This window comes from Gallinula chloropus (assembly GCF_964237585.1).
Source record: "Gallinula chloropus genome assembly, chromosome: 4".
In the NCBI taxonomy this organism is placed as follows: Eukaryota; Metazoa; Chordata; class Aves; order Gruiformes; family Rallidae; genus Gallinula; species Gallinula chloropus.
The window spans coordinates 21,425,730-21,451,680 of NC_140088.1; the positions used below are offsets into that span (position 1 = coordinate 21,425,730).

The window sequence follows — 25,951 nt, forward strand, 5'->3', positions numbered from 1 at the left end:
CTTAAAAGAAAAAAAATTGTCTTGATTTCTAACTTATTCCAAATTTTAGTAGGAAGGCTTAACAAAGAAAGCCCTCAAAATATCTATTAAAAAAAAAAGAGTAAGACCAGTTTGAGTCCTAGGTGTACCCCTTACAAAAGGACCTGCCCACAGCTCTTCAAGAAACAGGGAAAGGTGTATTTGTGAATGCTTGCTTTGTTCCTGAGGTCTACCTCAAGAGTTGTTTTTTTTTTTTTTTTTTTTTACAAGAGACCATACTCCTTTTCTTCTCCCACTGGCTCAGCTCTGCTTTCTTGTAGTCTTCCTGACAATCAGGTATTTAAAGAGTATTAATTCTGCTACCCCAAAAAAATAAAGGTGCTGCTCCTCCCACAGCTGTGCATCATCTGCTACCCAAATGCGTATCATCAAGTTCCAAATGCACATGAAGAATTTTTCCTAGGTGTTTCTACAGTGTTCTGCTATCCAACATGATTCTTTTTCTAGTGATCACTCTGAGAATTCTTTATGATGAACTAAGTATTTTTAACATCAACTTGGGAGAAAAAGATAAGACCAACGTATCACTGTCATTTATACAGCCCCTGTTGACATGCTTGAAGGCTTACTATGTCTCCTGACGCTGTTCTCTTTTCAATATACTAAATACAGTTGTTCAAATTTTCCTCAAAGGAGACATTAGCTATACTTCTAGCCATTTTTTTTGCTTTCCTCTAAACATGCTCATTTTTTTACATCCTCTGACATAGTACTCCAGATTCAGTTTTCCATGAGACCTGCCTAGCACTGAGAATAACTACCTTTTGTCACACTGAAAGGTCCTTGCAGTTGTCTCAGAATGAAACGTGTCTCTTTCCCTACATATCCAAGCACTGTTGCCTCAGTCTTTTCTGAAATTGCCTGATCCTCCTCCAAGACAGGTCTGTCCAGAAAGTTTCCATGCCTTTCTATGTTTTACTTCTCCCTTCTAAAACAGTATTTTGTATTAATAAAATAGTATTAGTCTTAAGTAAAGATTACTGAGCCTCATATCTGCAGAGTGGGCTTTTAAGAAAGCTGGAATTTCCATCAGATTCACACCAAGAGCTTTGGGCATTTTTATTTATTTTTTTTTTTTAAGAGACAAGGAACAAAACTTCATAATGCTTTCCAGTCCTTTTGCCAGATGTGAAACTTTGAGGTTAAGTGCACCTTTTACTGGAGACAACCATGCCTGTTTTTAATTTCAATACTACTTCAATTGATGGATTCAGAAACTGTCCCAATGACAACAATTTATTCTAGCTAAAATGTATGCACTTTACCAGTACTAGTATTTTTGATAACTTAGTGAGGACAGTGATAGGTCCAATGATTTGTTTACCATGTGCTTCATTCTTGCTAATAATCCCAAACACCACGTTCCATAAGATTAAATGAAAACATACTGGTCAAGCATGTTATTACGACATAGGTAAGAACAGCGGCTGCTGTACATCGTATTATTTAAATCAAGGACAAAGGTCTTATGTAAATATAGTATTATCATGGTAGACTTGAAAAAACTACTAAGCATAAAGCTGCCTTGTGTTACCTGGGGCTTCTTAACCAATTTAAACAATCTATTATTAAAACTCTCTTCCATGCATTTTAATTGGGACTGATATTCACAAACCACCAAAGTTCTAGAGGCTTTAAGCAGATTTTTTTTTCCAGAAATGCAGCAAGCTTTTCATCTGTAATTCTAAAACTCTTAGCACTGAGGAAGTAATCAGTGCTTTTTGTGGCTTCATCATATACTCAAGGTATGACAAAATAAGCTCTTACTATCTTAAATAGTCCTTAAAAAAGACCTCCAAAAAGTTCTCAATGGCATGCCAAATAAGTGAAGATATTTCACTTGTTGACTTGAGATTTTACTTTTTCTCACTTAAAGATTCCACACAACTGCAAGACATAAAGAATCATCTGCTATTGACGGAATGGCTACCATCTTAGAACCTAAAGACAGGTGTTTTAGAAGGACATCCATCATACCAGACAAACTGCTCTGTGCAGATTTCAACTATCAGAATGCAAGTAAAGAGCAGAGCGTTGTACTATGAAGTGACACTGTCAATGCCATTTTTCTTACCACTTTGTCCAAAGGATTATACTCCAGGGGACAATAAAAGTCCACAAAAAGTGACAGCCAAAAACCTGTCTATAAATATGGCATTATTTAACACTATGTTTGGCAAAGCTAATGGCTTTTACTGACTTAGCATATACCAAGCTGAGTTACATCATATGACTAATGTCTGTAACAAGCTACAAATGCCAGAAATGAAATGGTTATGTAATCATGGCTAGCTGCAGAATCCCTGTGAAGGTAACATCCTATCTACAGCTCCTCAGAGATTTTTTCCTTTGCTCTTTCTGAGGACAGCAAGAAACAGGAATATTACTGATGTTCTTTCCAAGGACAGCTCATCTAAATAAACCTAAAAATTTCCCCTTATTGTTTTATTCACAGTAACTGGGAAACACCACAGACAAAGTAGCTGCTGAACCTGGACAATATATGTAATAATCTAGACAGATTAAATTCAATTTACTTGCAGACAAGAAAGAATCATAGAATGGTTTATGTTGGAAAAGATTTAAAGGATCATCCAGTTCCAACTCCCCTGCCATAGGCAGGGACACCCTCCACTAACCCAGGCTGCCCAAAGCCCCATCCAACCTGGCCTGGAATAACACCAAAGAAGGGGCATCCACAACCTCTTTGGGTTCCAGTGTGTCACCACCCTCATGGGTAAGAATGTCCTCCTTATATCTACTATAAATCTACCATCTTTCATTTTAAAGCCATTACCCCTTGTGCTATCACTACCTTCCCTTGTAAACAGTCCCACCTCCAGCTTCCTCTTCAATATTGAAAGATCGCAACAAGGTCTCTTTTCCAGGATAAACAAGCTCAACTGTCTCAGCCTGAATTCAAAGGAAAGGTGCTCCCTCCCTCCGATCACATTTGTGGCCCTGCTTTGAACCTGCTCCAACAGGTCCAGGCCTTGCCTGTGCCAAGGACTCCAGAGCTGGATGTAGTACTCGAGGTGGAGTCTCAAGAGCAGAGCAGAGGGGCAGAATCACCTCCCTTGATCCTGCTGGCCATGCTTCTTTTGATGCAGCCCACAGTACAGCAGGCTGTCTGGGCTGTGAGTGCAGACTGCCACCCGTGTCCAGCTCTTCAACTACCAATACCCTCAAGCCCTTCTCAGGGCTGCACTAAATCCATTCTCCACCCAGCTCTGCAGCAATTAGTGCTTGGGCTGGCACTGACCCACATGCAGGACCTTGCAAATTCAAAGCCTCTCTTCGCCTTTGGAAAGCACCCTTAACACACTGTAAAGTCTATAAATATAGAGAAACAAATAAAATAACCAACTCAATCCCTGTGATTTACAGACTTAAGAGAACAGGAGCAAGCAAGTTTCAAGTCCCATTTGCTGTTTTTTTCTCCAATAGCATATTTAGGCGTAAAGGTAGCTCACTCCAGAACAGCTATCCTATTCTGAAGGCTTGTGATAGCAGCATAAAAACATCCACTCAGCTTTCACCAGTATAACTTCTGGAGTACAATAATCACTAAAATGCACATATTTAAGCCAGGAATTCCATCAAGCACAGGCTAGTCAGCACAAATGCAATTACCTACCATCACCAATGGGCAGATTATACCTGGCTAGCCATTGCCATGTAGTTTATACATACATCCATATCCATACACGTTAAAAGCAGCAACACTAACGTTTTGAGACAATCTGTTGAAAGACAGGCTGGAAGCATTCAGGAAGCCATCTGCTCTAGCAACCATTTACATTAACACTGCAAACCTAGCACCTCCCGTCAGACACGGGCAACCACAAGTCTCCTCAGTATAACACTCTTTTTAGAGTGTAGCTTTCACTCCTACTGTTCCTCTCTCTTGCAAATCACTCCTGTTTGCAGGAAAACTAAGCAGTTCCTAGACATCAGGTTGATGGAAATACTCTATACTATCTCAGTCTGTGTTTGCTGCCATGGCAGATCTACATGCATTCTCTTGCTAGTGACATTCTTACCACCCAATCAGCCTCCACACAATTCCTACCCTTGATTATGCCAGTGCAACTGTCTCCAGACAGTGTTGTATACAGATACATTAAAAAATGCTGTAGAGGACTATATAAAATGTCTGGAGTTTAAAAAGTCTGAAAAATTGATTTTTGAGTGAATATTTCTTTTAGCTCATAAGATTTTACAAGCAAACTAAAAACCAAAGGCTTTACCAGATCCTTTACTTATAAAAACTAGCTCCAGCTAGAGGATTCGGTCTCCCCCAGTTTTTGGTTACAAAAGCTGAATTTGAGAAATTAAACAGATAATCCAATATGTTTCCTTCCTACATCATGTACTTGATCTCATGTGCAATGTTGCAATTTCCAACTGCTTACATTTAACTATATTCTCTCTTTAAAATTTAATCGGGGTATAACACAAAAGGAAGAATGTTTCAGCTCCTAGAATCCCAGCTGTTTAGGGTATTCCACATACAGCTCATGGCTCCTTTATCAGTCTTTTGCCAGCTGTTGAACTCTAAAATATTATTTGATACTTGATGGCATTTATTTCCATGCCTTTTGCTGTATTTTTGATTAACAGTCTACAGCAATTCCAAACAAAAAAAGACTGTATGATGCATTAAAACACACTTTCAACCATGTGTTAGTGTTAAAACCCAAAGTGAGTTTCAAGATACAAAGAATTTGATAACAGAAGATATTTAACACACAATATAAAGCACTTTGCACTTGAATCCTTGTTATCCTATAAATCAAAAAAATTCAAGAATAGCTACTGTTTAAAAAGTCAAGCAAGGCAGAAAGAAAATTTCAGGATTTGGCTTATTGATGCCATTAATCCAACATGCTTCTAAAACACTAAAGCATGCATGGAAATTGTGAACGTTTTAGGATGTTTCCATAACCTGTTCAGCATACTTTCAGCTACCTATATACTCAAGAAATTAGAATGTTTTTTTCTAGTTAACAGAAAAAACACATGGAAGGCACAAGCTTGTAAAACAATACTGACTGAAAATAATGAGACTAATGTGTTCTCCTGGGCAATACAGGTCAATGAATAAATCCCAGAAACTTTATGAGTGCATAAAGAAACAAAACGCTATGTTTAAAGGAATGAAACTTTCAGATTTGTTCAGATAAGCTAGCTGTGGGAAGTTACACCTGTAGAAAACAGGAATACTTCACTACGCCTCAACAGATAAGGCCATTTAGGGACAGGCATGTGATACATATTTCAGGTTAAAAATTGCGGTTTAGATACAGTTCTTCCCAGGGTGTATCTAAATCCCAGCTCAGAAAGGTTTTGGAAAGATGAACCACTATCCTTTCAACTCACAGGACAGCAATTGGACAGATAATGACAATTCAAAGTCCGAACCTCAGTGTGGAGAAAGAAACGGTCCTGAAAGATACAGTTACCATAAAAAAGCAAAGTCTGATCAAGGCAAAACGTGTTTAAGAATCCAGAGGGTTTATAGCGGCTTCAACTCTTATTTCAGGATTTAAAAAAAAACTAGACTGCAGAGCCCCATGTGACTGTATATAAATAAACCAGGTTTAGGTCTCTCCAGCTTTGAGGCTGGATCTGGTAATGTCAACAGGCACCACGATGAACTGGAATTTTAAGGTTTGTACTATTCTCCTCTTTCTCCCTACCACCAGAAGGATGAAATGCAGTTTAATATGAACAGTGTTTACAGCAACTACTGAAATTCTAGCAGAGCATGCATTTGCATTTTAAAAAGCGTCTGTGTGATTAAGCGACTGATAAAATATTTTTCTAAAATGCTTTAAACTGATGTTCTTTGGTTTATCTGTAACAGACTACAATTAATAGCAACAGGAAATTGCTTTAAAAAGGAACTATCAAATTGGGAGGAAATGTAGATCGTAAGAGGCCAGCACTAAAGATCAGAATAAATAACAGACAGGAGAGAAGACCTAGTAATTTCTCCTTTTTGGACACCCAAAGCACCAGAATCTCAAATGTTACCACCACTGAACATCCATGTGACACCAAAGCATACCAACCCACAATTTTGGAAATCTCAAAAAATTCAGAGCGTTAATGGTCTGTGAATGTTGCAGAGGTTCTCATAAGCCAGGAATAGATTTTTAAGGACTTAGTTATCGTGCCTTTATTTGTAAAGAAGGATTGTAGCTCTTGCTCTGTGGTGATATGAGTTAATACAAGACATGTAACTCTTGGGTTTACTGGGAGCCATGCTAGCATTTCAGAGGGCAATAACTAAAAGCATGGTTCAGTTCCTAGAACCTTCCCTATAGAAGGAAGTTTTACCAGCAAAGCCATCCATGTGTCAGAAGATGTGCCTAAGCATTATATTCTGAAGCAAATAAATCTGGATGACTTGAATTTGTCTTGAGCCAGCAAGCTGGCTTCCTAAGACTCAAATATTACCAGACACAAAAGTGGCTCTCCACAGACACGTGAAGATGTCCATGACATCATACCTGCCCTATAGCTCTGATTACTTACAATAGATATGATGCCTCATACTGAGATACAGTGCTGATTAAAAATTTCCACCTTTCTAAAGTCTTCTCCATCCTATAGCCTGAACTTGCTTTCAAATAATTGCATGGTTGTCAAGTGCCTACTGCCTCCAGTTCTGGTAACACCACATACAGAAAAGGTCTGATGGACCCAAATAGTTTGCACAAACTAAGTTTCAGCTAAGAGGCAATAAAGAGGAAGGAGACTGAGAAGAAAACAAGTGAAACAGTTTTCAAAACCCAAGGCTGAAGAAGCTTCCAGCATGATATCACATCACTCTTGAGAAAGCCCTCACCATACTTATTCTTCTACTCAAGGAATATTGTCAACCTCAGGACCCACAGGAACAGTGGAAGGCTGAGCATAATTCTACATAAAATGGGCAGAAAGTGGGAAAGCTCTGCATAGCAATTGTAGCTGTATTATTAATGAGGCCTTTCAAGATAAGACAATTACCAAGATAATTTGGACTATCATACCATTAAAACATAAAGCAGATGAACAATAAATTATTGACCCCATTTATACAGTGCATTCCTTTTTGTGCATTGCAGAGTGTAGCAGCAGGCCAAACTCAGGATTATATGGTATGTATTCTAATAAGAGCATGGAAAATACAGATCACAGGGAGGAAAAGGAAACAAGCTTCACAATGTCTAGGGAAAGAAACAACAGCATAAATCTAGTGTCATCCCAAGACACAGATCTCCTCTTCTAATACCATAACACACTAGCAAGTAAGACTTTTCTATGAAGAAAGTGTTTCACAAAGCATGACACAAAGCACCAGAACAGGGGTAGAAATAGACAGGCTTGAATGACGGGAAGGAATCTCCTGAAAACACAGCTAGGCTGTCAGAGCCCTTCAGTCCCTAAAGAAAAGGGGCTCTGCACAAGGTATTATTTTACACAACTGACCTACTTTACCAACTTAGGTGGAATTTATTTTGTTTGCTTCTGCCATAGTCTTCACCACATTGCTTCTCCCTCTCTGCTGATCAAAATTGATTATCCAGCCGCACACAGAAGCAAAAGAATGTTTGCATTAAACTAATACTTAATTTTAAGGATATAAAACAGTTCTATTATGCAATAGAGGAAAATTTCAAGCAAGAGAAGTACATAGCTTTATAAAAAATAAGCTGCAATCAGATTTCATGCAGCTATCAAAGAACAAAGTTACATGTAGATACTATTCTCAGCTTACAGTCTCAAGATGGTAGAAAATATATATCCTTTATTTGGGAATTGGTTTGAATGGGTTCACATCACTAATGTGCAGAAGAGGTGAGATCACAGTTATAGTGCAGACACTATATCTTTTCAACAGGCAGCATTTAAGCTCTACACAGATATCTGTAGGCAGAAATGCTTCCCCCCGCTCCATATGCTATTGGACCTCTCCACAAAACTCAACAAAAACTTGAGACCATTGCAGAGAAAAGTCCAGCCACAGAAGAGACATTTGCAAACCTGCTCAAGTACTCCATTTTCTCAGTCTTTTTGGCATAGCTCACATTTCAATTTGAAATTACAGTAATGTAGTTGCATCACTCCAATGGTATTCTGAATCATCTTCTAGCCTTGTCTTCAGTTCTATCTGCTCACTCTCACATGGATCTAATCACTATTTGATCACACAAAACCCTAAAGGAGTAGGCACAATCTCCCTGAAATACCAAAATACTGAAGTGCCATTTTCTTTCCAGAAAAAAAGAGACTACAAATATAGTAAACCAGTGATTTTTCACTTTTACTATCTATCACATAAAAACAGTGTAGAATCTTTTCCTAAAAATGTAAAAACTTAAAAGAGGATTCAAATTCACTCTGCAGGTAGTGAAATTACATTCTCATTTTACACATTTTAAGAAAATACAATCTTAGGAAGTAAGTATCTTTTCATTATAAACACCAAAACATAAGAACTGCTTACTGCTGTTGAGCCAAAAGAGCATATAAACTGGTACTTCTGGTAGATTCAAGTCATTGCACAAACAAACCAAATCATTAACAATTCTAAATATTACCCTTATACTAAATTCATTTCCTGTACATATGAACTATGAAGTCAAAATAATTTTAAAAACCCACACAGCCTTATTATAGAAAAAATTCCTTCCTGTAGCTTTGGCTTTGTTACTTGAAGAATAACTACTATCTATCATAGCTGAAACTGTTCCCAGAGGCTCAGAAAGTTCTTTTATATGCTACCTTTATGACACCTTTTTTACTCCTTAGTAACAAATCATTAAGCTCCACAACTGTTTCTGCTTTTGTTCTCCTGGAAGTTCTTCCCAGACATTTTGGGTTAAAACCACAACGGGACATCCCTCTGCAAGTTATTCTGACATCAGAAGTTACGCGGTATATGAATGTACATAGTTATTGAGCCCATTCTGTGCAACATACACAAAGACAAGACTACTAACTGAATTCAAATAATTTCTTACACATTTCAGCTGCATAGCTATAAACAAAGCTTTGACTTGATTGTGTATCAGACAAGAACATATTTCTCATCTGGAACCTGCCAACTAAATAGTAATACTCACCCTGCTGCAACTGCAGGAGGGATAACCAATATGAGCTTAAGTTGTGCTTCGTGCAGAGCTTCAGAAAGATGAACAAGCAAGTGAATCAAATCCCTGAAATATAAATATATTGTTAAAGGAAAAGGCAGTAAAACTGGTGCTATATACTGTCAAGAGCAAGTTAACAAGTAACAGTAGAAATAATTGAAAAGATACAGCTGGCAAGATAGCCAAATACAGTTTACAGTAAGAGACCACAGCAGAAAAAAAAAAAAAACATTATTAGGAAAACTGGTTAGCCCTCTTCCGAGACTAAGAGCACTGAATAGCTGGAGACAGCCTTAATTTTATTGGAACTGGTCATCACCTTTGGGCTAAAATGTTTCCTAGTTCTATTTTAATCTAGCTGTGTATTGTTAGCATGTAAAGCCACTGCATCTTATCAGAGCAGGTCACTTCTTGAGGTCACATTCAATAAAAATAATTAAAATCAATAGAACCACCAAACACTGCTCTGGAAGAATTAGCTGTTGAACAGATTCAAGTTACCACTGTAATACTACACCTGAGGTCTGAGTGTAAAGATGCTTTCACAGCAAGACATGAAATCTTCAAGGGATATTTCAGAGGTGTGTATTTAAAAATATTTCTGGGTTTTTTCTGCATAAATAATCCTTTTGTTTCTGAATACATTACTGTATAGCTACAGAGTTGCTTGCCTATGTTGTACCTTTAAGCATCACCTTCCATATGAATCACTTAAAGATTTTCACAAAAAGCTGATTCTTATATCCCTACTCAAAGCATTTCAATAGTACAAATGAACTCCCAAATTCTCACAAACTGCTTTTAGTCTTGCTGATTTGAAGGATGACGTTAATAGAAAATCCTTCAGAGAGACTGCAGATACAAAAAAGCATAATAGATAGTTATCTTAACAGGAGTCCAATATTACCTTCAATTTGCTCTATAAATCTGGCCCTTCTGTGTGCCTCAAACCATTGATTTTTTCAGAACACATTCCACTTTCATATTTACCCACTGACTTGGTGGATCCACAAAGGCAGTTGGATGACAAAGACAGAATTCTAGATCTGTTCAGAACTATGCTTAAACCTGAACTGAGTAGAAAGCAACTTCATGACCCATTCCAGTAGGCTGAAAGAGCTAAAGAAGGCAAGGCAGGATATACAAAAGTGATGATCCAAACTGTTTGCTCCACTTAAACTGGATTAGACCTGAACTCTTAGAAAGAACTTTTCATACTGTCATGCCCTTCAAGGCAGTATCATCCTAGAGAAATCACTGATCTTCCAATATAATTATCCATCACAGTAATGATGTTTGACTTGCAATGTAGTCACTAGCCAAAATTAACCAAATATTTTCATTTTCCCTGAGATGCTTTGATGCCTGGTGAAAACTTCCTAAGGATGCTACAAAAGCCATTACTCTAAAAATCCTAGCAAACAAAGCAAGCCAGTTTTATCACTTTCCCAATACCATCAGTATTTTATGCTTACAGCTTGAGAGCTGGCTGTGCTGAACAGCTCTTGACAATGAACCGTCAAACTGCCACCTGTATTTCTCTTCCCAAGGGAAGACATGAGATTACAGGAATCAGCTTCTTGTCTGTCTGCCACACATACTGCTACCACTCCTGCTTTGGGAAAGTAACAGCTATCCCTCCTGTTTTCTTATCATACACATTCCACATTTCGAATGTCACTATTCAGACAAATCAATTATAGCAAAGGAGAATCCTTGTCCACATGAATGTGTTAAAAATTAAAATACTAAACTAAGTAGACATGTATTGACTCCAACATACATATCATGGCTCCCACATCACAATTTTATCAAAAACCATATTAAAACTAGTTAAGCCTTCTTTCCCACTGATTTGTCTTCCAGCTAAGTGACCTTTTCAACTAATTATGCCTTAACTGCAGTATAAGTACACCCTTTACCAGATGTCAGAGATACTATACGCAAGATAAATTTGACCAAAGAATCAATTCCTCTGATGTTGAGAGTATTCTATAATGTTCATCATCACAGATCTCTCTGCCTGGCTGCCTTTGTTAGCTGTAGGAACTTTGAGACCATGCAAAACATTTTCTGACTTTGAATTCAATTATTCAGAAGGTGAGGAGATAGAAGAGGGCCATAATAGGACAGAAGAACCTAACAGCTGCAGACCAAGATAGCGTCTTTTTAATTTAGAAACAAGGCTAACACCCTCACTCACACTCTGCATCTTCAGGTACCTGCCTCAACTCCTAAAATTTTGCTATCCAGATAGCAATGTTTTGAAGCATAAGAAAAGCAGCTGTGATTACTTGGAACCAGATGCAGAGGGAAAAAAAATCAGGACAATATTAAATTCAAGGTTTTCCCCTTCCTCAACAATGTCAGACACTAGGAGTTAACCAGCAGAGGGAAAAACATAGACAAAAAAGCACTGACTTACCCACAGAAACAGTGGCTGTACAAACACAGTAATATTTTAAGACTAAAAAGGCATATAGCATAGAACCACAACCTACAACTGTAAACAAAGGACAAAGATTTGTGGCCTGATAAATGGGCAGGAGTAGTTTGGCTTGCTGATTTTGTAGCTAGCAGACAAGATTGACTGAAAACAGACTCCAGCAAAACAGGCACTTCCTCTCCTCCTGCCACCAAATTCAAGCAATATAATCTTGGCTAAAAACCAATTAACTTCAGCTAATAGTTGAAAAAAAGGGGTAACTGGACAACAGCAGATTTTTTTCTCAAGAAACCCAGGTTAGTATCTACTCACTAACCTGTCAAGCTAGGTCTCTGGGTGCTGAAAACTTTCTAGCAAATCAGACAGGATTAATTCATGAAGGTTTAACTTAGGCTCACTTCCACTTGTCAGACAAGGCAGATTATGTAAATCAAACATGCACTCTTCCTCTGTCTCCCGAAAAGCAATAGCAAAAATCCTCATTTACTGTGTGCTATAAATTAAAACTTTGCTTTATCCCAACAGCGCTTTCCAGTGTTTTTAAACATGCTATTCTCCAAAATTACCACTGGTAATTTTGAAAGAAAAGCTACTGACATTTTAAACATTATAATGAGGTATAGGAAAGTAGGAATAGAAATAGTCTTCCTGAAAAGGCTTCATTAAATATTTATCAGACACTTCACCATTGTCAAATTTAACTTCAGAGTAGCTACTAAAACATTGGCAGCTTTAAGACTATCTTGAGCTAATTAAGGTCTACTTAATTCCTGCTATTTTGGGCCTTCTATTATCACTACCACTTGGTAGGTCAATTTTCCAAGTGTTCATGATTCCAACGCCTCTTGACCCCTATAAATGTGGAGGGCTGCATATGTTTATTACCTAGACTTTGAGGGAAGTTTATTTTTTCAGAACTCTCTTTTTCCAGCTTTGTTGGCCTATTGTGTTTGGGACACTCTGTAATACAGTTCACTTCAGTGCACAAGAGAGAGCTGCAGGTGTATTTGAAAGACACTGCAGAAGGCACTTAAGGCTGCTACATCCTTTTCTCCAGTTACATGACCCTCTGCAACTTCCTAACGTCAGCCATTTTTTTTTGCACAAGTTGGTAGTCAGTAATCTCTAAAATTTATGCCTTATCAAGAAAATTGGACAGAATAAAGCTGTCTACACTGAGAAGAAATTGCCCTTTTGTGCCATTTCACTGCCCAGTTAATACCAAGAAACTCAAGTGAATTATGGTAAATCTTTGATTAATAGATTAATTTTTCAGGTGCTAACATGAAGGCTAGAACTGCCAGACTGGCTTTTTGCTCCTATACTCCTAGTAACATTAATAAGATGTCTGAAGGTCATCTTCTGTATGATACCAAGTGCCTGCAGCATGTGATGACAAAAAAAAATTTTTCAGATTGATTCTGTGTGATGGCAGTGCCATCTGTCAGCTAATGCCACTCTGATCAGAATAATGTGTGCATTTTTATGTATGCTGTGATTCTGATGGCTACATTAATGCCTTTTTCACAACATAACCCGGGTCTCTTGGAAAAAAAAAGTCAATACCCAAACCCACAAGCGAAATGAGCAATAGATACATTGTCCTGTCAAGCTGTTAACTAAAGAACCTTTGCTTGCTCAGTTCTCTTCTACCACGTAGATTTCTAAGCACAAATACTACAGGATGAGTAACTTGGAATATTGTATTGCCAAATCAGTAAAAAAGTTTTAGATACGTATAATTAAGAAGCAGATTTAACCTGTAAGAACCACCAAACCTGCACAAGGTATCTTGGCTGATTTAGGCTTTTGTTAGGACATTAATTTCCTATTCATTAGAATAAAAGATTGGAAGCTGAATAGTTTTTCACTGTGCAGTGGTTGTCAGCACGAGAGGAAGATGTCAGCAGAGCATCAGTCAGATCTTCCATCTCCTTTTAAATCTGACCTTTCTGTGATTTGTAAATCAATAGTTCTACTCCAGAAAGAAGTAGGTACCAGTACTATAGAGTACTATGAAGTTTCTATATAAGAGATGTACAGGAGCCTGAACATGTGAGGTGAGTATAAATCCCTTAAAACTTAGTTCCACCCACACATATTAAGAAAATTCAGGTTCTTTACACAGGACAGGTGGTATTTTGGCATCTCAATAAGACCCTAATGCCATTTTTTTACATCTAATGGTATATAAATCATAACCCACTTTATTAGGGTGTAAGAACATTAATTTGTAGTTTTCAGAGTCTTCTTCAGACTCACCTACCTCAAAGAAATACTGGTGCACTCTGCTAAAAATTATTGCTTCACATTGTCTTTAGAGAGTGGATGTTGATTTTGTAGCTAAAACTCTGTTCCACAAGCAATTCCCACTCTCTAACCATTTTAAGTCAGGTAAAGAAATGTGTGCTGCATTAACTGTTCTTACACCACTCCGGTAATGCACTGGATAGGATCAGGGGTCTTTTCCAGAACATTATCTAAAAAACAAGAGGAATCATTTCCACAGCTTTCCCCTCAGCACAGATACACAAAAGAATGCACTAGAAAATAAAAAGGCACTCAATCTCTTAATTTACTAGCTAGATATCCCTTTACTTTAGGTTTTGAAAAACAAAGATCATAACGATTCTGAGTAAAATCTTTTTTATTTAGATGCACACCACCGCTCTGTCATTTCATAAAGCATGCTGGCATCTGCAGATATTTTCATGCACCTGTGTTTTGCCTCAATAACCTGTTGCTAACTCCTTATGTGTGACTATTCCTTGTATTTCAGAAACAAATAAACAGAAACCACCACCTCTGATTATTAAATTGTTTTTAAACCAAAACACTCACTAAACAGGAATAAATTGTATCAGCTAGAGAGATATCCTTGTATTAATCAGGCAACCTTGAAAGTAATTTGAAGGCAGACTATCTGTTCTTAGGAGAATAATTATGATCTTTTGTTCCTGTACCTAGAAGTAGGTTAAACTATTTTTGAGAAAAAACCTGACCTTGAAGGATCTGAATCAGAAAGCCTACACTATGTACCTAACTTAAGAGATATTTTAGATGGAGCATACACAATTGCTGTTCTACGAACATTTCACATCTCCAAAGGATTAGGGGTCATCCCTGTATTGACACGTCCGTGACAAGTAACCCCCACCTTTTCAAGGTTAAGGACATACTTTACTACTGGTGTCTGTCACTTCGAAAGACGTAAACTGGCAAAGAAGACCAGGTATGAATCCTGTTACAATGCTGCCACTACGTGGGCAAAAGAGGTCATGGGCCGCGCCAATTCCTTCCCAGCAGAGAAGCAAAGACCATTCATTCTTACCCATTTATCAGAAATAACTCTGCCCTGCTATTCAAAAGGAAATTAACAGATCCCAAAGCAACAGCACTAACTGTGCAAAAAAACATACCGGCTTGCCAAGGTGGTAAGTTCACTCAATTCTACTCCTTAAGATCTGTTCACAGTACCTGTTCACACCAGGAAACATTGATGGGGAAAACTCCTGGGGCAATATGTGCTAGGGAGCCTGCTCTGGCAGAGGGGTTGGATCCGATGATCTCTTGAGGTTCCTTCCAACCCCTACAATTCTGTGACTCTGTGATTAGATACCCAAGCCATCAGGTTTTAGACCAAGTGAGACTTAATCTCAAAAATTTTAGTGTAATTATGTGTTCTCCTTTCACAAAACACTGTTTATTTCACACACAATTCTAACTTCAGCTTGCTACCTAGATTAGTTCTATTCAGAATGTCTGTCTGAGTAGGCAAGCCCAACACAAGATATTTTGCAACTTAAGGACCCCAACCATTTCTAGGGGAGTCACAATAAAGGGAGGAAAAATCCACCACAGATGAGTTTACAATGAAGCAGTTAAAGTGATCTAGAAGAGGAGGAAAATAATGCACTTTATAAAGTTTGTTTCTATTCATGTTATTCTGCCAAGTATCGTCTTTCACATATTTAGTTAGAATAATTCTGGAGTCTTGTTCTCTGGTGGCCATGTACAATCAAACATGACTGACTTGGAGCAAAGGAGGCAGTTACCATGCTACTTCTGGGAACAACCCTTTCCTTCTCTGGTTATGGAAAAATACTTTCTACTTCTGTCTATCAATAAAAGATAATGAATATAGAAGTGGTGATTCTCTATTTCACCTAAATAACATTCAGGTACGAAAGCTAGATACCTCCTGTAGTACAGACAGTCCTTGTTCCACCTTGTGAGATAAGTGACCCTGTTTTGAACCAGCACTACTCCTGGCAAAGCATGAAGTTTGTTTTGTGTTTTTTTTGATTGGTTGGTTTTTTACACAGATTCACAGGATGGTAGGGGTTGGAAGGGATCTCTGGAGATCTAGTCCAACTCCCCTGCAGGTTCACCTAGAGCATATTGCACAGGATTGTGTGCAGGTGGGTCTTGACTGTTTCCAGAGAAGGAAATGCCACAAGCTCAGAGCAGCCTGTTCCAGTGCTTTGTCACCCTCAGAGAAAACACATTCTCATGTTGAGATAACTTCCTGTGTTCCAGTTTGCGCCCACTGTCCCTTTTTCTGTCACTGGGCACAACTCAGAAGAGTCTAGCCCCTTCCTCTAGACGTCCACCCTTTAGATATTTATAAGCATTGATCAGATCTTCTTGCAGTGTTCTCCAGCCTAAAAGTTACCATGCCACAAGTCATCCTGGAGCTAACAAGAAAAAGTATGCTTTCTTCATGCATGTCATTTGCAATACAGCACTTCAGTGCTAGTGTGCTTAAATTGGTCTTCAGTAAGTGTGGTATAACAGGAAAAAGATCAACTTCACTGAAATATAGTAAGCACAGTAGATAAACCGATCACTACACCTGACTTCTGGATGGCAGATACCAATTGCTCACATCACCTTGCTGGCTGTCTTAAGACATTGCAATGGGTTCAGAGCTCAGTATAGAAATTGGCTTTTAGAAACAACCAGAAAAATTACCTAATTATGACCAAAAGCATCTATCTTAAGGATTATTTGTTTCAGGGCAAGTGGTGAAGCCACTGACAAGGCTGCAGAGATTGTGCAGTTTCAATTCTTTGTTTAGGTGTTGATTTTATAGGGAAAAGGTAGGACTCTTAATAGCACTCTCAGTTCCAGAAATAACTATTGCATACTTTAAGCCAGTAACGTTTGCCCTAAGCAGAATAACCTGAAGTAACCATTTTGGAAAGGTGAAAATCTTCCATAATGAAGTCTGCATTCTGTGGAGACTTCTTTTAAGCTGTTTTCCCTCCAGACATCTTAGACAACAGATAGCTAGTAGGAATATAGTGCTTTAGGGAATGGATTCCCAAATTTCCTGAGGGCACTAACACCTAATCTTCAGATTACTTCACTGAATCATTCACTTAACCACACATTCTGCCTTTTCCTCCTGAAGCAGCAGTTTGGAGCTTGCATTACCTTGACTGCGTACAAGATGTTGACAGCCGTTGCAGTTTAGCTCCAGGAAAATGGATTAGAACACACCAGGAAACAGCTTAATAGGGATAAACCTTTTAGTTTTAGCAACTACAACAAATTCCAACACAATGAAACTGCATAGTGGAGCTACTACTCCGAAGTTTAAAATGCACTGCACTTGCAAGAACAAGAAGCTAGTTTCTTCCTAGATTTGCTTCAGGTTGGGGATTTTGGTTTTAGTTTCAGCATGTCTAGAAGATCTCTACACAAATGTTTGGAAGGTCTCTTAACTCAAATTTGGTGGTCCTGAAAGCATCAACGAGTCCAAGCTTCACCTAGTAACCCAAGTCAATGTTATAGTCAAGGCCAGGGCCAGCATCTGAGTAAGCATGCATATGAGATACCCCTGTCACCCTTGCACAATGGTAACATCTTGCAGAACTCAAGTATGAAAGGTTAATGTGGTCCACTAGACCTACTAGGAAGATTATGTAATAATCTTTAATCTCATGGAGAGTAGACTCTTTTACTTGATTCTAAGATAAGTGGAACAATATTTAGTTGTCATAGAATGAAGTGCATTTATTTACAATGACAAATTCAGATCAACATGGATAAAGTAACAAGATGCTTCAAAGAAGCCAATTTTTAGGAATTGCATCACAGACTTATACTCACTTTCGCTTTTGATTTCCCAGCTGACTCCAAACCTCAATTACAAAACCATCAAAATTTTCATTCTAAATAAAAATGGAATCAACAATATACAGTTAATCATCATGCTTATTCATTAGGCTTACATCAGAGATGATGGTACAGTTTCAAAGCACACAATTACTGTAGATTTTCTTGTATTGCTACAGATCGAACATGCTTTGTATTTGTCTACCAGCTTCATCTGTAAGGCAGCATTTCATGACGAAGCACAAATTATTTAACAAAATTAGTTATCCGTGACTATCTGCTCTTACACAATAAACCAGTATCAGATTGGGAAAATTCAACCATTAATGAAAGACAGTTGTTAAGCAAACCATTTGACAAACATTAATGTGTATATTGGGGAAAAATCTTGTGAACTCATGTCTAAAGATATAAATGCTTATTTGGCAAGGACACCACTCTAAACATCTGCAATTCATATAATTTGTGATAAGTTATATACAGTATGATCAAGGATACTGTTGTACTTGAATACACTTTCCTTAAGAGGTAAACTGTTACTGAGGCCCTAAATCGATGTATCAGTTACAAATTCTAAGAAACTTTTCCGTTTACCTATTATCTTTTTGAGCACATTAAGATTTCTTTTCAACACATCACAAGTGAGAAAAAATTCTGAAATAACCACTAAAGGTGAATGTCTTTTGGGTGCAGTTTGTCTAGTCCTATACATACATAGCTATAAAGCCATTGGTTAAAGGGCTGCCCAGAAAACGTTTGCAAACAGCTATACCTTACAGGAAGTCTTCTCCTCTCCCTAGCCTCTTACCATTTTAAGGACAGTAGTTTATCAGACCTGAGCAAAACTGCACAGTAACAGATAACCAGTGAGTTACTCTTGGTATTAGAGGTGGCTCATTAGCTCTAGCACACTGAGCCTGTGTGCACAGAAAAGCAGCACTCACACCTCTGACCCTTTTTTAATAGAAGTTAAAGAGAAAGCATCTGCTTACTAGGCAACCTGCATGAAAAGTTTCAGGTATTCACTACATCCTCAGTAACAGTCTGTCAGCTGTTTGGCACAGGTTTTATCAATCATAACTTATAGCAGGCAAGAGTCAGCAGCAATGGTAACTTAACAAGGCTATGTTGATCAGACTAACTTCGGTCTAACTGCACTCAAGTATTGTTATACTTCGTACTGACTGGAATTGAACACATGACACACTTATGAATCCCAACTCTATTGTTTTGATCAGAATGTCATTTTGTAGACTATAAAAACATTGGAAATGAAAAAAATACCCATTACAAAAGAAATCAAATATCACCTCAGACTATTTCATAAGCATTAACGAAAGCTTTTTACCTTGGCTAGCAGAACCATGTTCTTGGAAAGCTCCTCTATCTCATCCTCACTGCCAAAAACACTCTCAAAGTCCTGGTAACTCCAGCCATCAAACAAAATTCGAGGCACTATCAAGCAAAGTCGTCAATCAGTAGTGAAAATTTATTATCCATACTGGAATTTTTCTGCATAAACAGAATACAGCAGATACAAGCAGAGATACCACTAAACAACACACCCCATGACTGAGATCATTGCTCTTTTCCTCTGAACAACTTTAGCAGCACAGATAAATTAACACTATAGAAGATTATTCATCTCATTTAAAGGTCAGCACTAATGCAAGCTTTAAGAAAATATACCTTCACTTGATTAACTATCTTAATTTAACTACTACTTAGGACCAAGTAGAGCCTTAAAAGACCACCAACATGAAATAGCAATCTTTCTGATAGCTGTGCACCTCTTGTACCACAAGAACGTGATAGAAAAGTTCACCTCAAATTCTAATTTACTCTTTTGTACATAGCCCTGTATTACTTCACTCTTCTACTCAAGACCCTGTGACAGATTTTTATTTTGGAAATCACAGTCACTTAAGCCAACGTAACTTTTTCTAACAACATATTTAAAAAATTAAAAACATAGTCAGACAAGCATCAGGAAAACAATCATGCACACTGGAAAAGCCAACTCCTCATACAGAGCTATATGTAAGTCCTTTCTGACTAGCAAGGATGTAAAAGAGTATTTTAGAAAAATCTAGAGATTTCAAAGGTTTATCGTCTTGCAGCTGAATCAATTTAAAACATCTGAACATTCCATTTTTCTGATGCATTTGAAGTTTAATACTAGCTTCTGAATCAAGAAGTGTTTCACAATTCCACAGAACTCTTGCTATAGACAAGTTTAAGAAGTCTAGCACAGTTATCATCTCTATAGCAGTATTTGCCATTTTCCCTAAAGACTAAAACTGTGGTATATCTTACAGTTCCAAGTTGCGCTTCAAGGGGAGAATAGCCAAAGGATGACTTTTATACTATCATGCAGAAAATTGTGACTGACTCAGATTTAGATTTTTTCTTTTTAACTCAGCAGGACCACTGAGCAACAAGTTTGAAAATTGCTCACTCACATAAGCATGTAGTGCTATATGCAAAGTACCCCCTCCAGAGATGGCCCTGTGACCCAGGGCTTAACCAGAGATAATAAATCAAAGCCAAATATTAGGGCACCAAAGGGATCAACACTTCAGTTACTTAGCTATGTATGGTGACTGATTTTATTTTTCTTCTCAAGTTTCTTCCTTCATACAACTATGCTAAGAAAGTCTCCCTTCCTCCCATATACACCTGGAACAAAGCCTTATCATTTTCTTTAACTTGTAGCAGAGAAAAAAAAAAAACAACAAACACACACAAAACAGGCTCACCAATTTTGATGTTTTTGGAAGTTTTTCTGACATCTTTCATCCAGCCTGTCAAACAGTATCAAATAAGATAACAATTGTTAAAATATAGATTATGTTGACAGTGACAACATTTTCAAGCATTCTTCTAATAACATAGCATACTTTCATTATATTGGTCCTCCTGCCACAGACTGCTAATTCATAACCAACACAGACAAAACATGCTCTGATGCACAAATTTGAAGCTATTCACCTCCACCACAGCATTAACTACAATCTTACAATAGTCCCTACCCAACCACTCTCTGCTTACAGTTCTGCCTCATAATGGAAGCTATGTTACTGCCTACTCAGGACAGTATTTCTGCAGTCATCAAGCATCACCTGGGAGGATTTCCTCCCCCACTAAGATGGTATTTTCATGTGTCCCATCCACTCCTCTTAGGATTCACTGCACTAGGATGAATTTGTTAGTAGGAACCAACACAGTAAGAGTTATAGCCATTTCAAATGAGATTCCACAAACAAGTATTTCAGTCAAGTTCAAACCCATAAACTACTTAGCTGTTATTTAATAACATACTAGCTCAAATCTGAGCTTGCCAGTTTCTTGACAGTGCAGGAAAAAATCCTCCTGATAAATTTCATCTTCCATTCCCAAAATAACTTCACCCAAGTGGGTTGTTTTTCTTTTGGAGGGGGCGGGGAGGGGGGGGGGTGTGGAACCCCACAACAGGTAAGCAACTGCACAGTGCAAACACTGAACACTATTTCCGCCTGTACAGATTCTTTGTCCCTTCCTCTTTTGAACAGGGACTTTGTAGGCAGGCAGGTGGAAGAGCTAATCTTTCTACTTACTCTTTGGACATATAAACTATGTACAGGTGTGGAAGCAGGTGGGGACAGAAAGGAGTTCGCTCTGAAGAAAAACTCCCAAAAGAAATGTAACAGACGAAAATACTTTACCATGAGGCAGAGCAGAAAAACACACATGTGTATTGCCAAATCTACCCAATCTACAAGAAGACTAGTAATCAAGCAAAAGAAAGTAACACCTTTATCAGCATCATGGAGCCCAGTGAACTGGAACCTTTCCTTTGCTCTCCTTTTCACTTGTAGCCAGACTGGTGAGATTAGTGTAAATTTGTTCCCAAATATTTTAGCAATGTCGTACCCATGGTTGTTCCACTTGCAAAAGGAGGAAAAAAAGAGTGAGAGGCTTAAAAGGAAGACAGAGTTTACTTTACTTTTGATCAATACGAATTCTTTAACACAAACACAATAATTTCCTCATTCCCATTTGTTAGTTTGGGGAAACTTTCTCTGACCTTATTTTTATTTAACAAAAAAGTACTCAGGAAACTGACAGTTACATGAAAGGCCATCTTCAGACTGTGCAGGTTCACCTAACTACAGGAATTTGCATGCAAACTCCACCACAGTTTTGAATTTACAGATTGCATTTATGTTCAAGAGAACTTGAAGAACATGAAAATTTGCAGGATACCTACTTCCCTTCTGAGCAGCATATGACTGAAACAAATAAAAATCATCCTCAAGCAAAACAAAGAAATATTTATTAGTCAAGAAAGGATGCTCTGAGTAGTAGTAAGACTAGATAGCAAAAGAGATCAGTTTGACAGCAATATAAAATTGTTACTGTTTATTTAGAAGGGTCAGATGGATAGCTGCACGGTATGAGAACGCTTAGTAGCCCTCCTGGTCCAATTCTATTACAATTTCACATCTCATCAAGGACAAGAGAATACTATCACCTCTGTTTTAGCAGTGAGAAGAAAAAACATTGTCACCTAGACATCCTCAAGAGATGGAGGAGAGAACAATGGCTTGAGACCACCTGAATCCCAGGCCAGCTTTCAAACCTCTGGGTATTTGACTAGAGGTTCCCTTTATTATAAAAATACTTTTAAATCAGAAATTCAAGATATTAGATTAGTACAGTCTGCTGCATATTCGTTCAATTTTATTAACTTACTGGAGTAATATATCCCAGAACATCTCCCAAGAAGTGTCTTTCCTTTGTCTTCTTGGAGCAATAACTTCTGTGTTCCAGGATAATATCCTTTGCTTTTGGATCCACAACTACCAGACCCCGGTCCTGCACACTTTTATCAGAATGCAGTGTCTGGGGAGAGAGAAGAGTTTTCAGAACCAGCTGTATGAGGCAGCCACTTTCAACAGCAACATATTCAAAAGAAGGGGAAAAAATAAATAAAAATGACATCATCAAACTCTGAGCACTCCTAAATGATACAGAGCAGTTTGATTTAAAATTGAAACAGTAAAACACTCAGAAATTGTCATCATCAATAAACTTACTTTGTTTGCAAGGCAAAAAGCATATAAACAAAAAGCAACAAGATTACAGAACTTAATTCACTACAGCTGATGGTGCTGTGCCCTCTAGTCAGTCAATGCTCTCTGGTATGTTGCACTGTGGTTACTGGAGGTTCTGAACACCCTTCTTTAAGGAAGATCTGCTTCAACTAGAACAGCAGAAATAGTTTTAGCAGACAGAAACAGAATAAGAAATCCTAAGTGCGCATGGTGAGCGCAAAGAAACCATGTACTGATTCAGCTTAAGGACTTGGGGGATAAGGCCTGTCTTAACATTGTACCATCCTCACTACTCACAGACTAGATTTTCTTCCTGATAGACACTGAGCAAGCAAGCAATACTAACAATGAGATGTAGCTGCATAATGAAGGATTAACGGTTCTTCTAGTTTAAGGAGAGTACTTCAAACACGTCTACTTTTTTACCCAACATGCTTAGCAATACTAAATACATATACTTGGTATGTGCATTGGCAAACACACTTCCTCTCCCTACCCACCCTTTCTCTTGCACAGTTGTACTTTCCTGCAGTTTGAAAGAAAACAGGCAGGAAACAAGCATATGTTCAGCAAATCAAGACAGACTCCAGTACGTTTCCTCTGTTTGTTCAGATTGCTACAGGACTCTCAACTATTTCTGCCTGCAAAGAAACTGATGGTCAGAAGACTCTTCAGACTCTTTCACTGGGATACAGCTTTCACACTGACAAGACTGAGAACACCTTCCCTTCCATCTGTAATGGACTTGGTGGTCTTGGCCCAGACCACTGCTCCTCACCCCCCTGTGTCCAAAGGGATGGAAGGAAGTATGTCTCCTTTGGTTATGCAAGGGACAAAAACTTCCTGCTTCTGCAGCTTGCATGGACAATAAAGTGCTAGAAGCATACATCATATTTGTTTAAGGACTGAACCATTTCCGACACTCATAAAAGCTGAAGGAAAGGTCAGTTTAAGGTAGCCTTGTGAGAATAAGCTTTAACAGAAATACATGGTTGTTTATAACTGCTCTGACAGAACAAGAATACCTTTACCAAAGTTCAATTAGTTCACTGCACATTAGATAAGCATTTCAGTTCTTTCTCTTACCTTCTCTTCCAGCTTTTTTGTGGCACCTTTCTTTGCATCTGTTTTTGAAAGAGTAGCTTCAGCTAGCCAGCAAATCATCGTAAGAGAAAGCGAAGTATAGAAAAGCCTCATGGTGTTTTTCCCCACGTCAAGATTTTCCTGCCCTGACAACACAGGGCTTCAAATCTCTGTGAACAAAAGAATGCAACAGGCTAATTCATTTTTCTTGTTTGAGAAAAGACAAGCAATTGTCTTATCTTCTGCCCTTTAGAATCAAACTTACGGCAGTACTGTTTTCAAAGTACTTTTGCCCTGACAGCAAAACAACAGAGTATTGTAAGAGACTTTTAGGCTTGAAGATTTTTTCCCTCTTGTTTTAGTAGGTGTATCACAGGGAAAGCATGTTGGAGAGTTGCAAGTTCCCTTTTAAAGAATCCCTAAAGAAATACAACAGTTTACAGCTGAAATTGAGGTAACTGCCTGCTGCCCGAAGCAATTACAGTACCAGCTTACTTTTTCTATAGCAAGTAAGACATACCATTTGTTTCTGCTCCTGCCTAACCCAGCCAGCCAGTTAAAAATTAAGATAAACAATTATAGCTATATGCTTATAGCTATGTGCCTTTACATAAGCACAGGTGAGAACTTTGCTTTCAATTCCTTGCCAAGCCCATGACACACACAGAATAGGAAAAAAACAAAAGGGGGGGTCTTTTTGTGGTCTAAAAGAATGACTTTGACAGCTTGACCTAGCTTCTAATAAAAGAATTAAGGGACAACAGTTCTGTTCAGTGCTTTTTATCTTTCTATCACACATTATCTCCGTCAGAGGAAAGACTTTACAAAAAATCAAGTTTCTACTACAGCCAGAGCTTGTTTTTCAAACTCTACCTACTCATAAGTTGCATTAGTTTTCCAGCCTAGTTCCCAGAAGTGGTTAAGAAATCAGAGAAATAATACTTAGCATTAGGCAAACCAAGATAAAACACCAGAATGAAGAAAAGCAACCTAATACTAATTCTGGAAGTCTGTCCTGATTCCAGACAGGCTAGAATTTACCTCCCAAAGCAGCCAGCCCAGGTGAGCTGAGTTAGCCCAGGCTGTTTCCACGTCACCTGACATCACTTCCCTATAAAACTGGCTGGTTGAGGAGAGGTAATCCTGGGATCCTCCAGGACAGTCCTCACCTTAGTGCAGTACTCTGTGTTATCACTGGGTGTAAGTGAAAGCTGCCAAGGGCTGTTTGTGTTCTCCTTTCACAGTCCTTGGTCTAATCTACAGAGGCTCTTGTCTTGTTTCTCCTCAGGGAGTGAATGAGTAGCATAGTGCTTGGGGCTGAACCACCACAGAGTCTTAACTATCAGACTGGAGCTACCTTTCATCTCTAGTAAACAGGTGGCTCTACATACATGTGAGGCTGCTTCTCATAACCATGAGATCTTAATGGAACTTTCCACATGATTTTATTAAGCTTTGTCAAACAGAACTAATTCTGCTGTTTCCTGTATTACTCTGAAGAGCTAACACTTACACCATTCTGGAGACTTTAAAGCCCATTTCCTCAAGTCATATTTAGAAGACCAGTTGTTGTGTTGGAACTGGTAAGAAATACTCATCAAAGTATTTGGCTTTTGTACAAAGCATCAGTTGAGGGATCCCACAACAGCAGTCCGACCACTTTGATGGAGTACTCTGTCAGTAATATGGTAGTAAAAGGAACCTTAAAGGTTAAAGGACCATGTACTCAATGAATCAGCAGCTATTTGAGGCCAGTAATAGTAACATATAGATGAGATCAACAAACTGGTAATACTAAGTACACTTGAAAGAGGCTGGCTCTGAGGCTTTAAAAACCAAGGATACTTACTGCAGGAGTTGAGGATTTTGCAGGAAAACAGAGAGGAGTATGTGATTACGGAACAAAGTAGAAGGATGACGGCAGCAAAGGGCTTGAAAAACATTACTACCACCAAAGAGCATAGAACTTCAAAAGCCTCAATATAAAGACTGCAAAATAAAAGCAGAATCATAGAATCTTA

At 38.2% G+C, this 25,951-nt stretch overlaps 1 protein-coding gene across 1 annotated transcript in view; it reads right to left on the reverse strand.

Moving 5' to 3' along the window:
• Positions 1–24,044, reverse strand: part of CHID1 (chitinase domain containing 1) — a gene marked incomplete at its 5' end in the record, with an annotated part of 101,861 nt that extends 77,817 nt beyond the window's left edge. The window contains 7 exons of the mRNA XM_084263727.1: positions 9,156–9,248; positions 17,746–17,807; positions 19,100–19,206; positions 20,511–20,555; positions 21,545–21,677; positions 22,486–22,635; positions 23,934–24,044. Coding sequence (XP_084119853.1) covers positions 9,156–9,248; positions 17,746–17,807; positions 19,100–19,206; positions 20,511–20,555; positions 21,545–21,677; positions 22,486–22,635; positions 23,934–24,044 — 701 coding nt within the window. The remainder of the gene's footprint in view (positions 1–9,155; positions 9,249–17,745; positions 17,808–19,099; positions 19,207–20,510; positions 20,556–21,544; positions 21,678–22,485; positions 22,636–23,933) is intronic.
• Between the last annotated feature and the right edge of the window lie 1,907 nt (positions 24,045–25,951).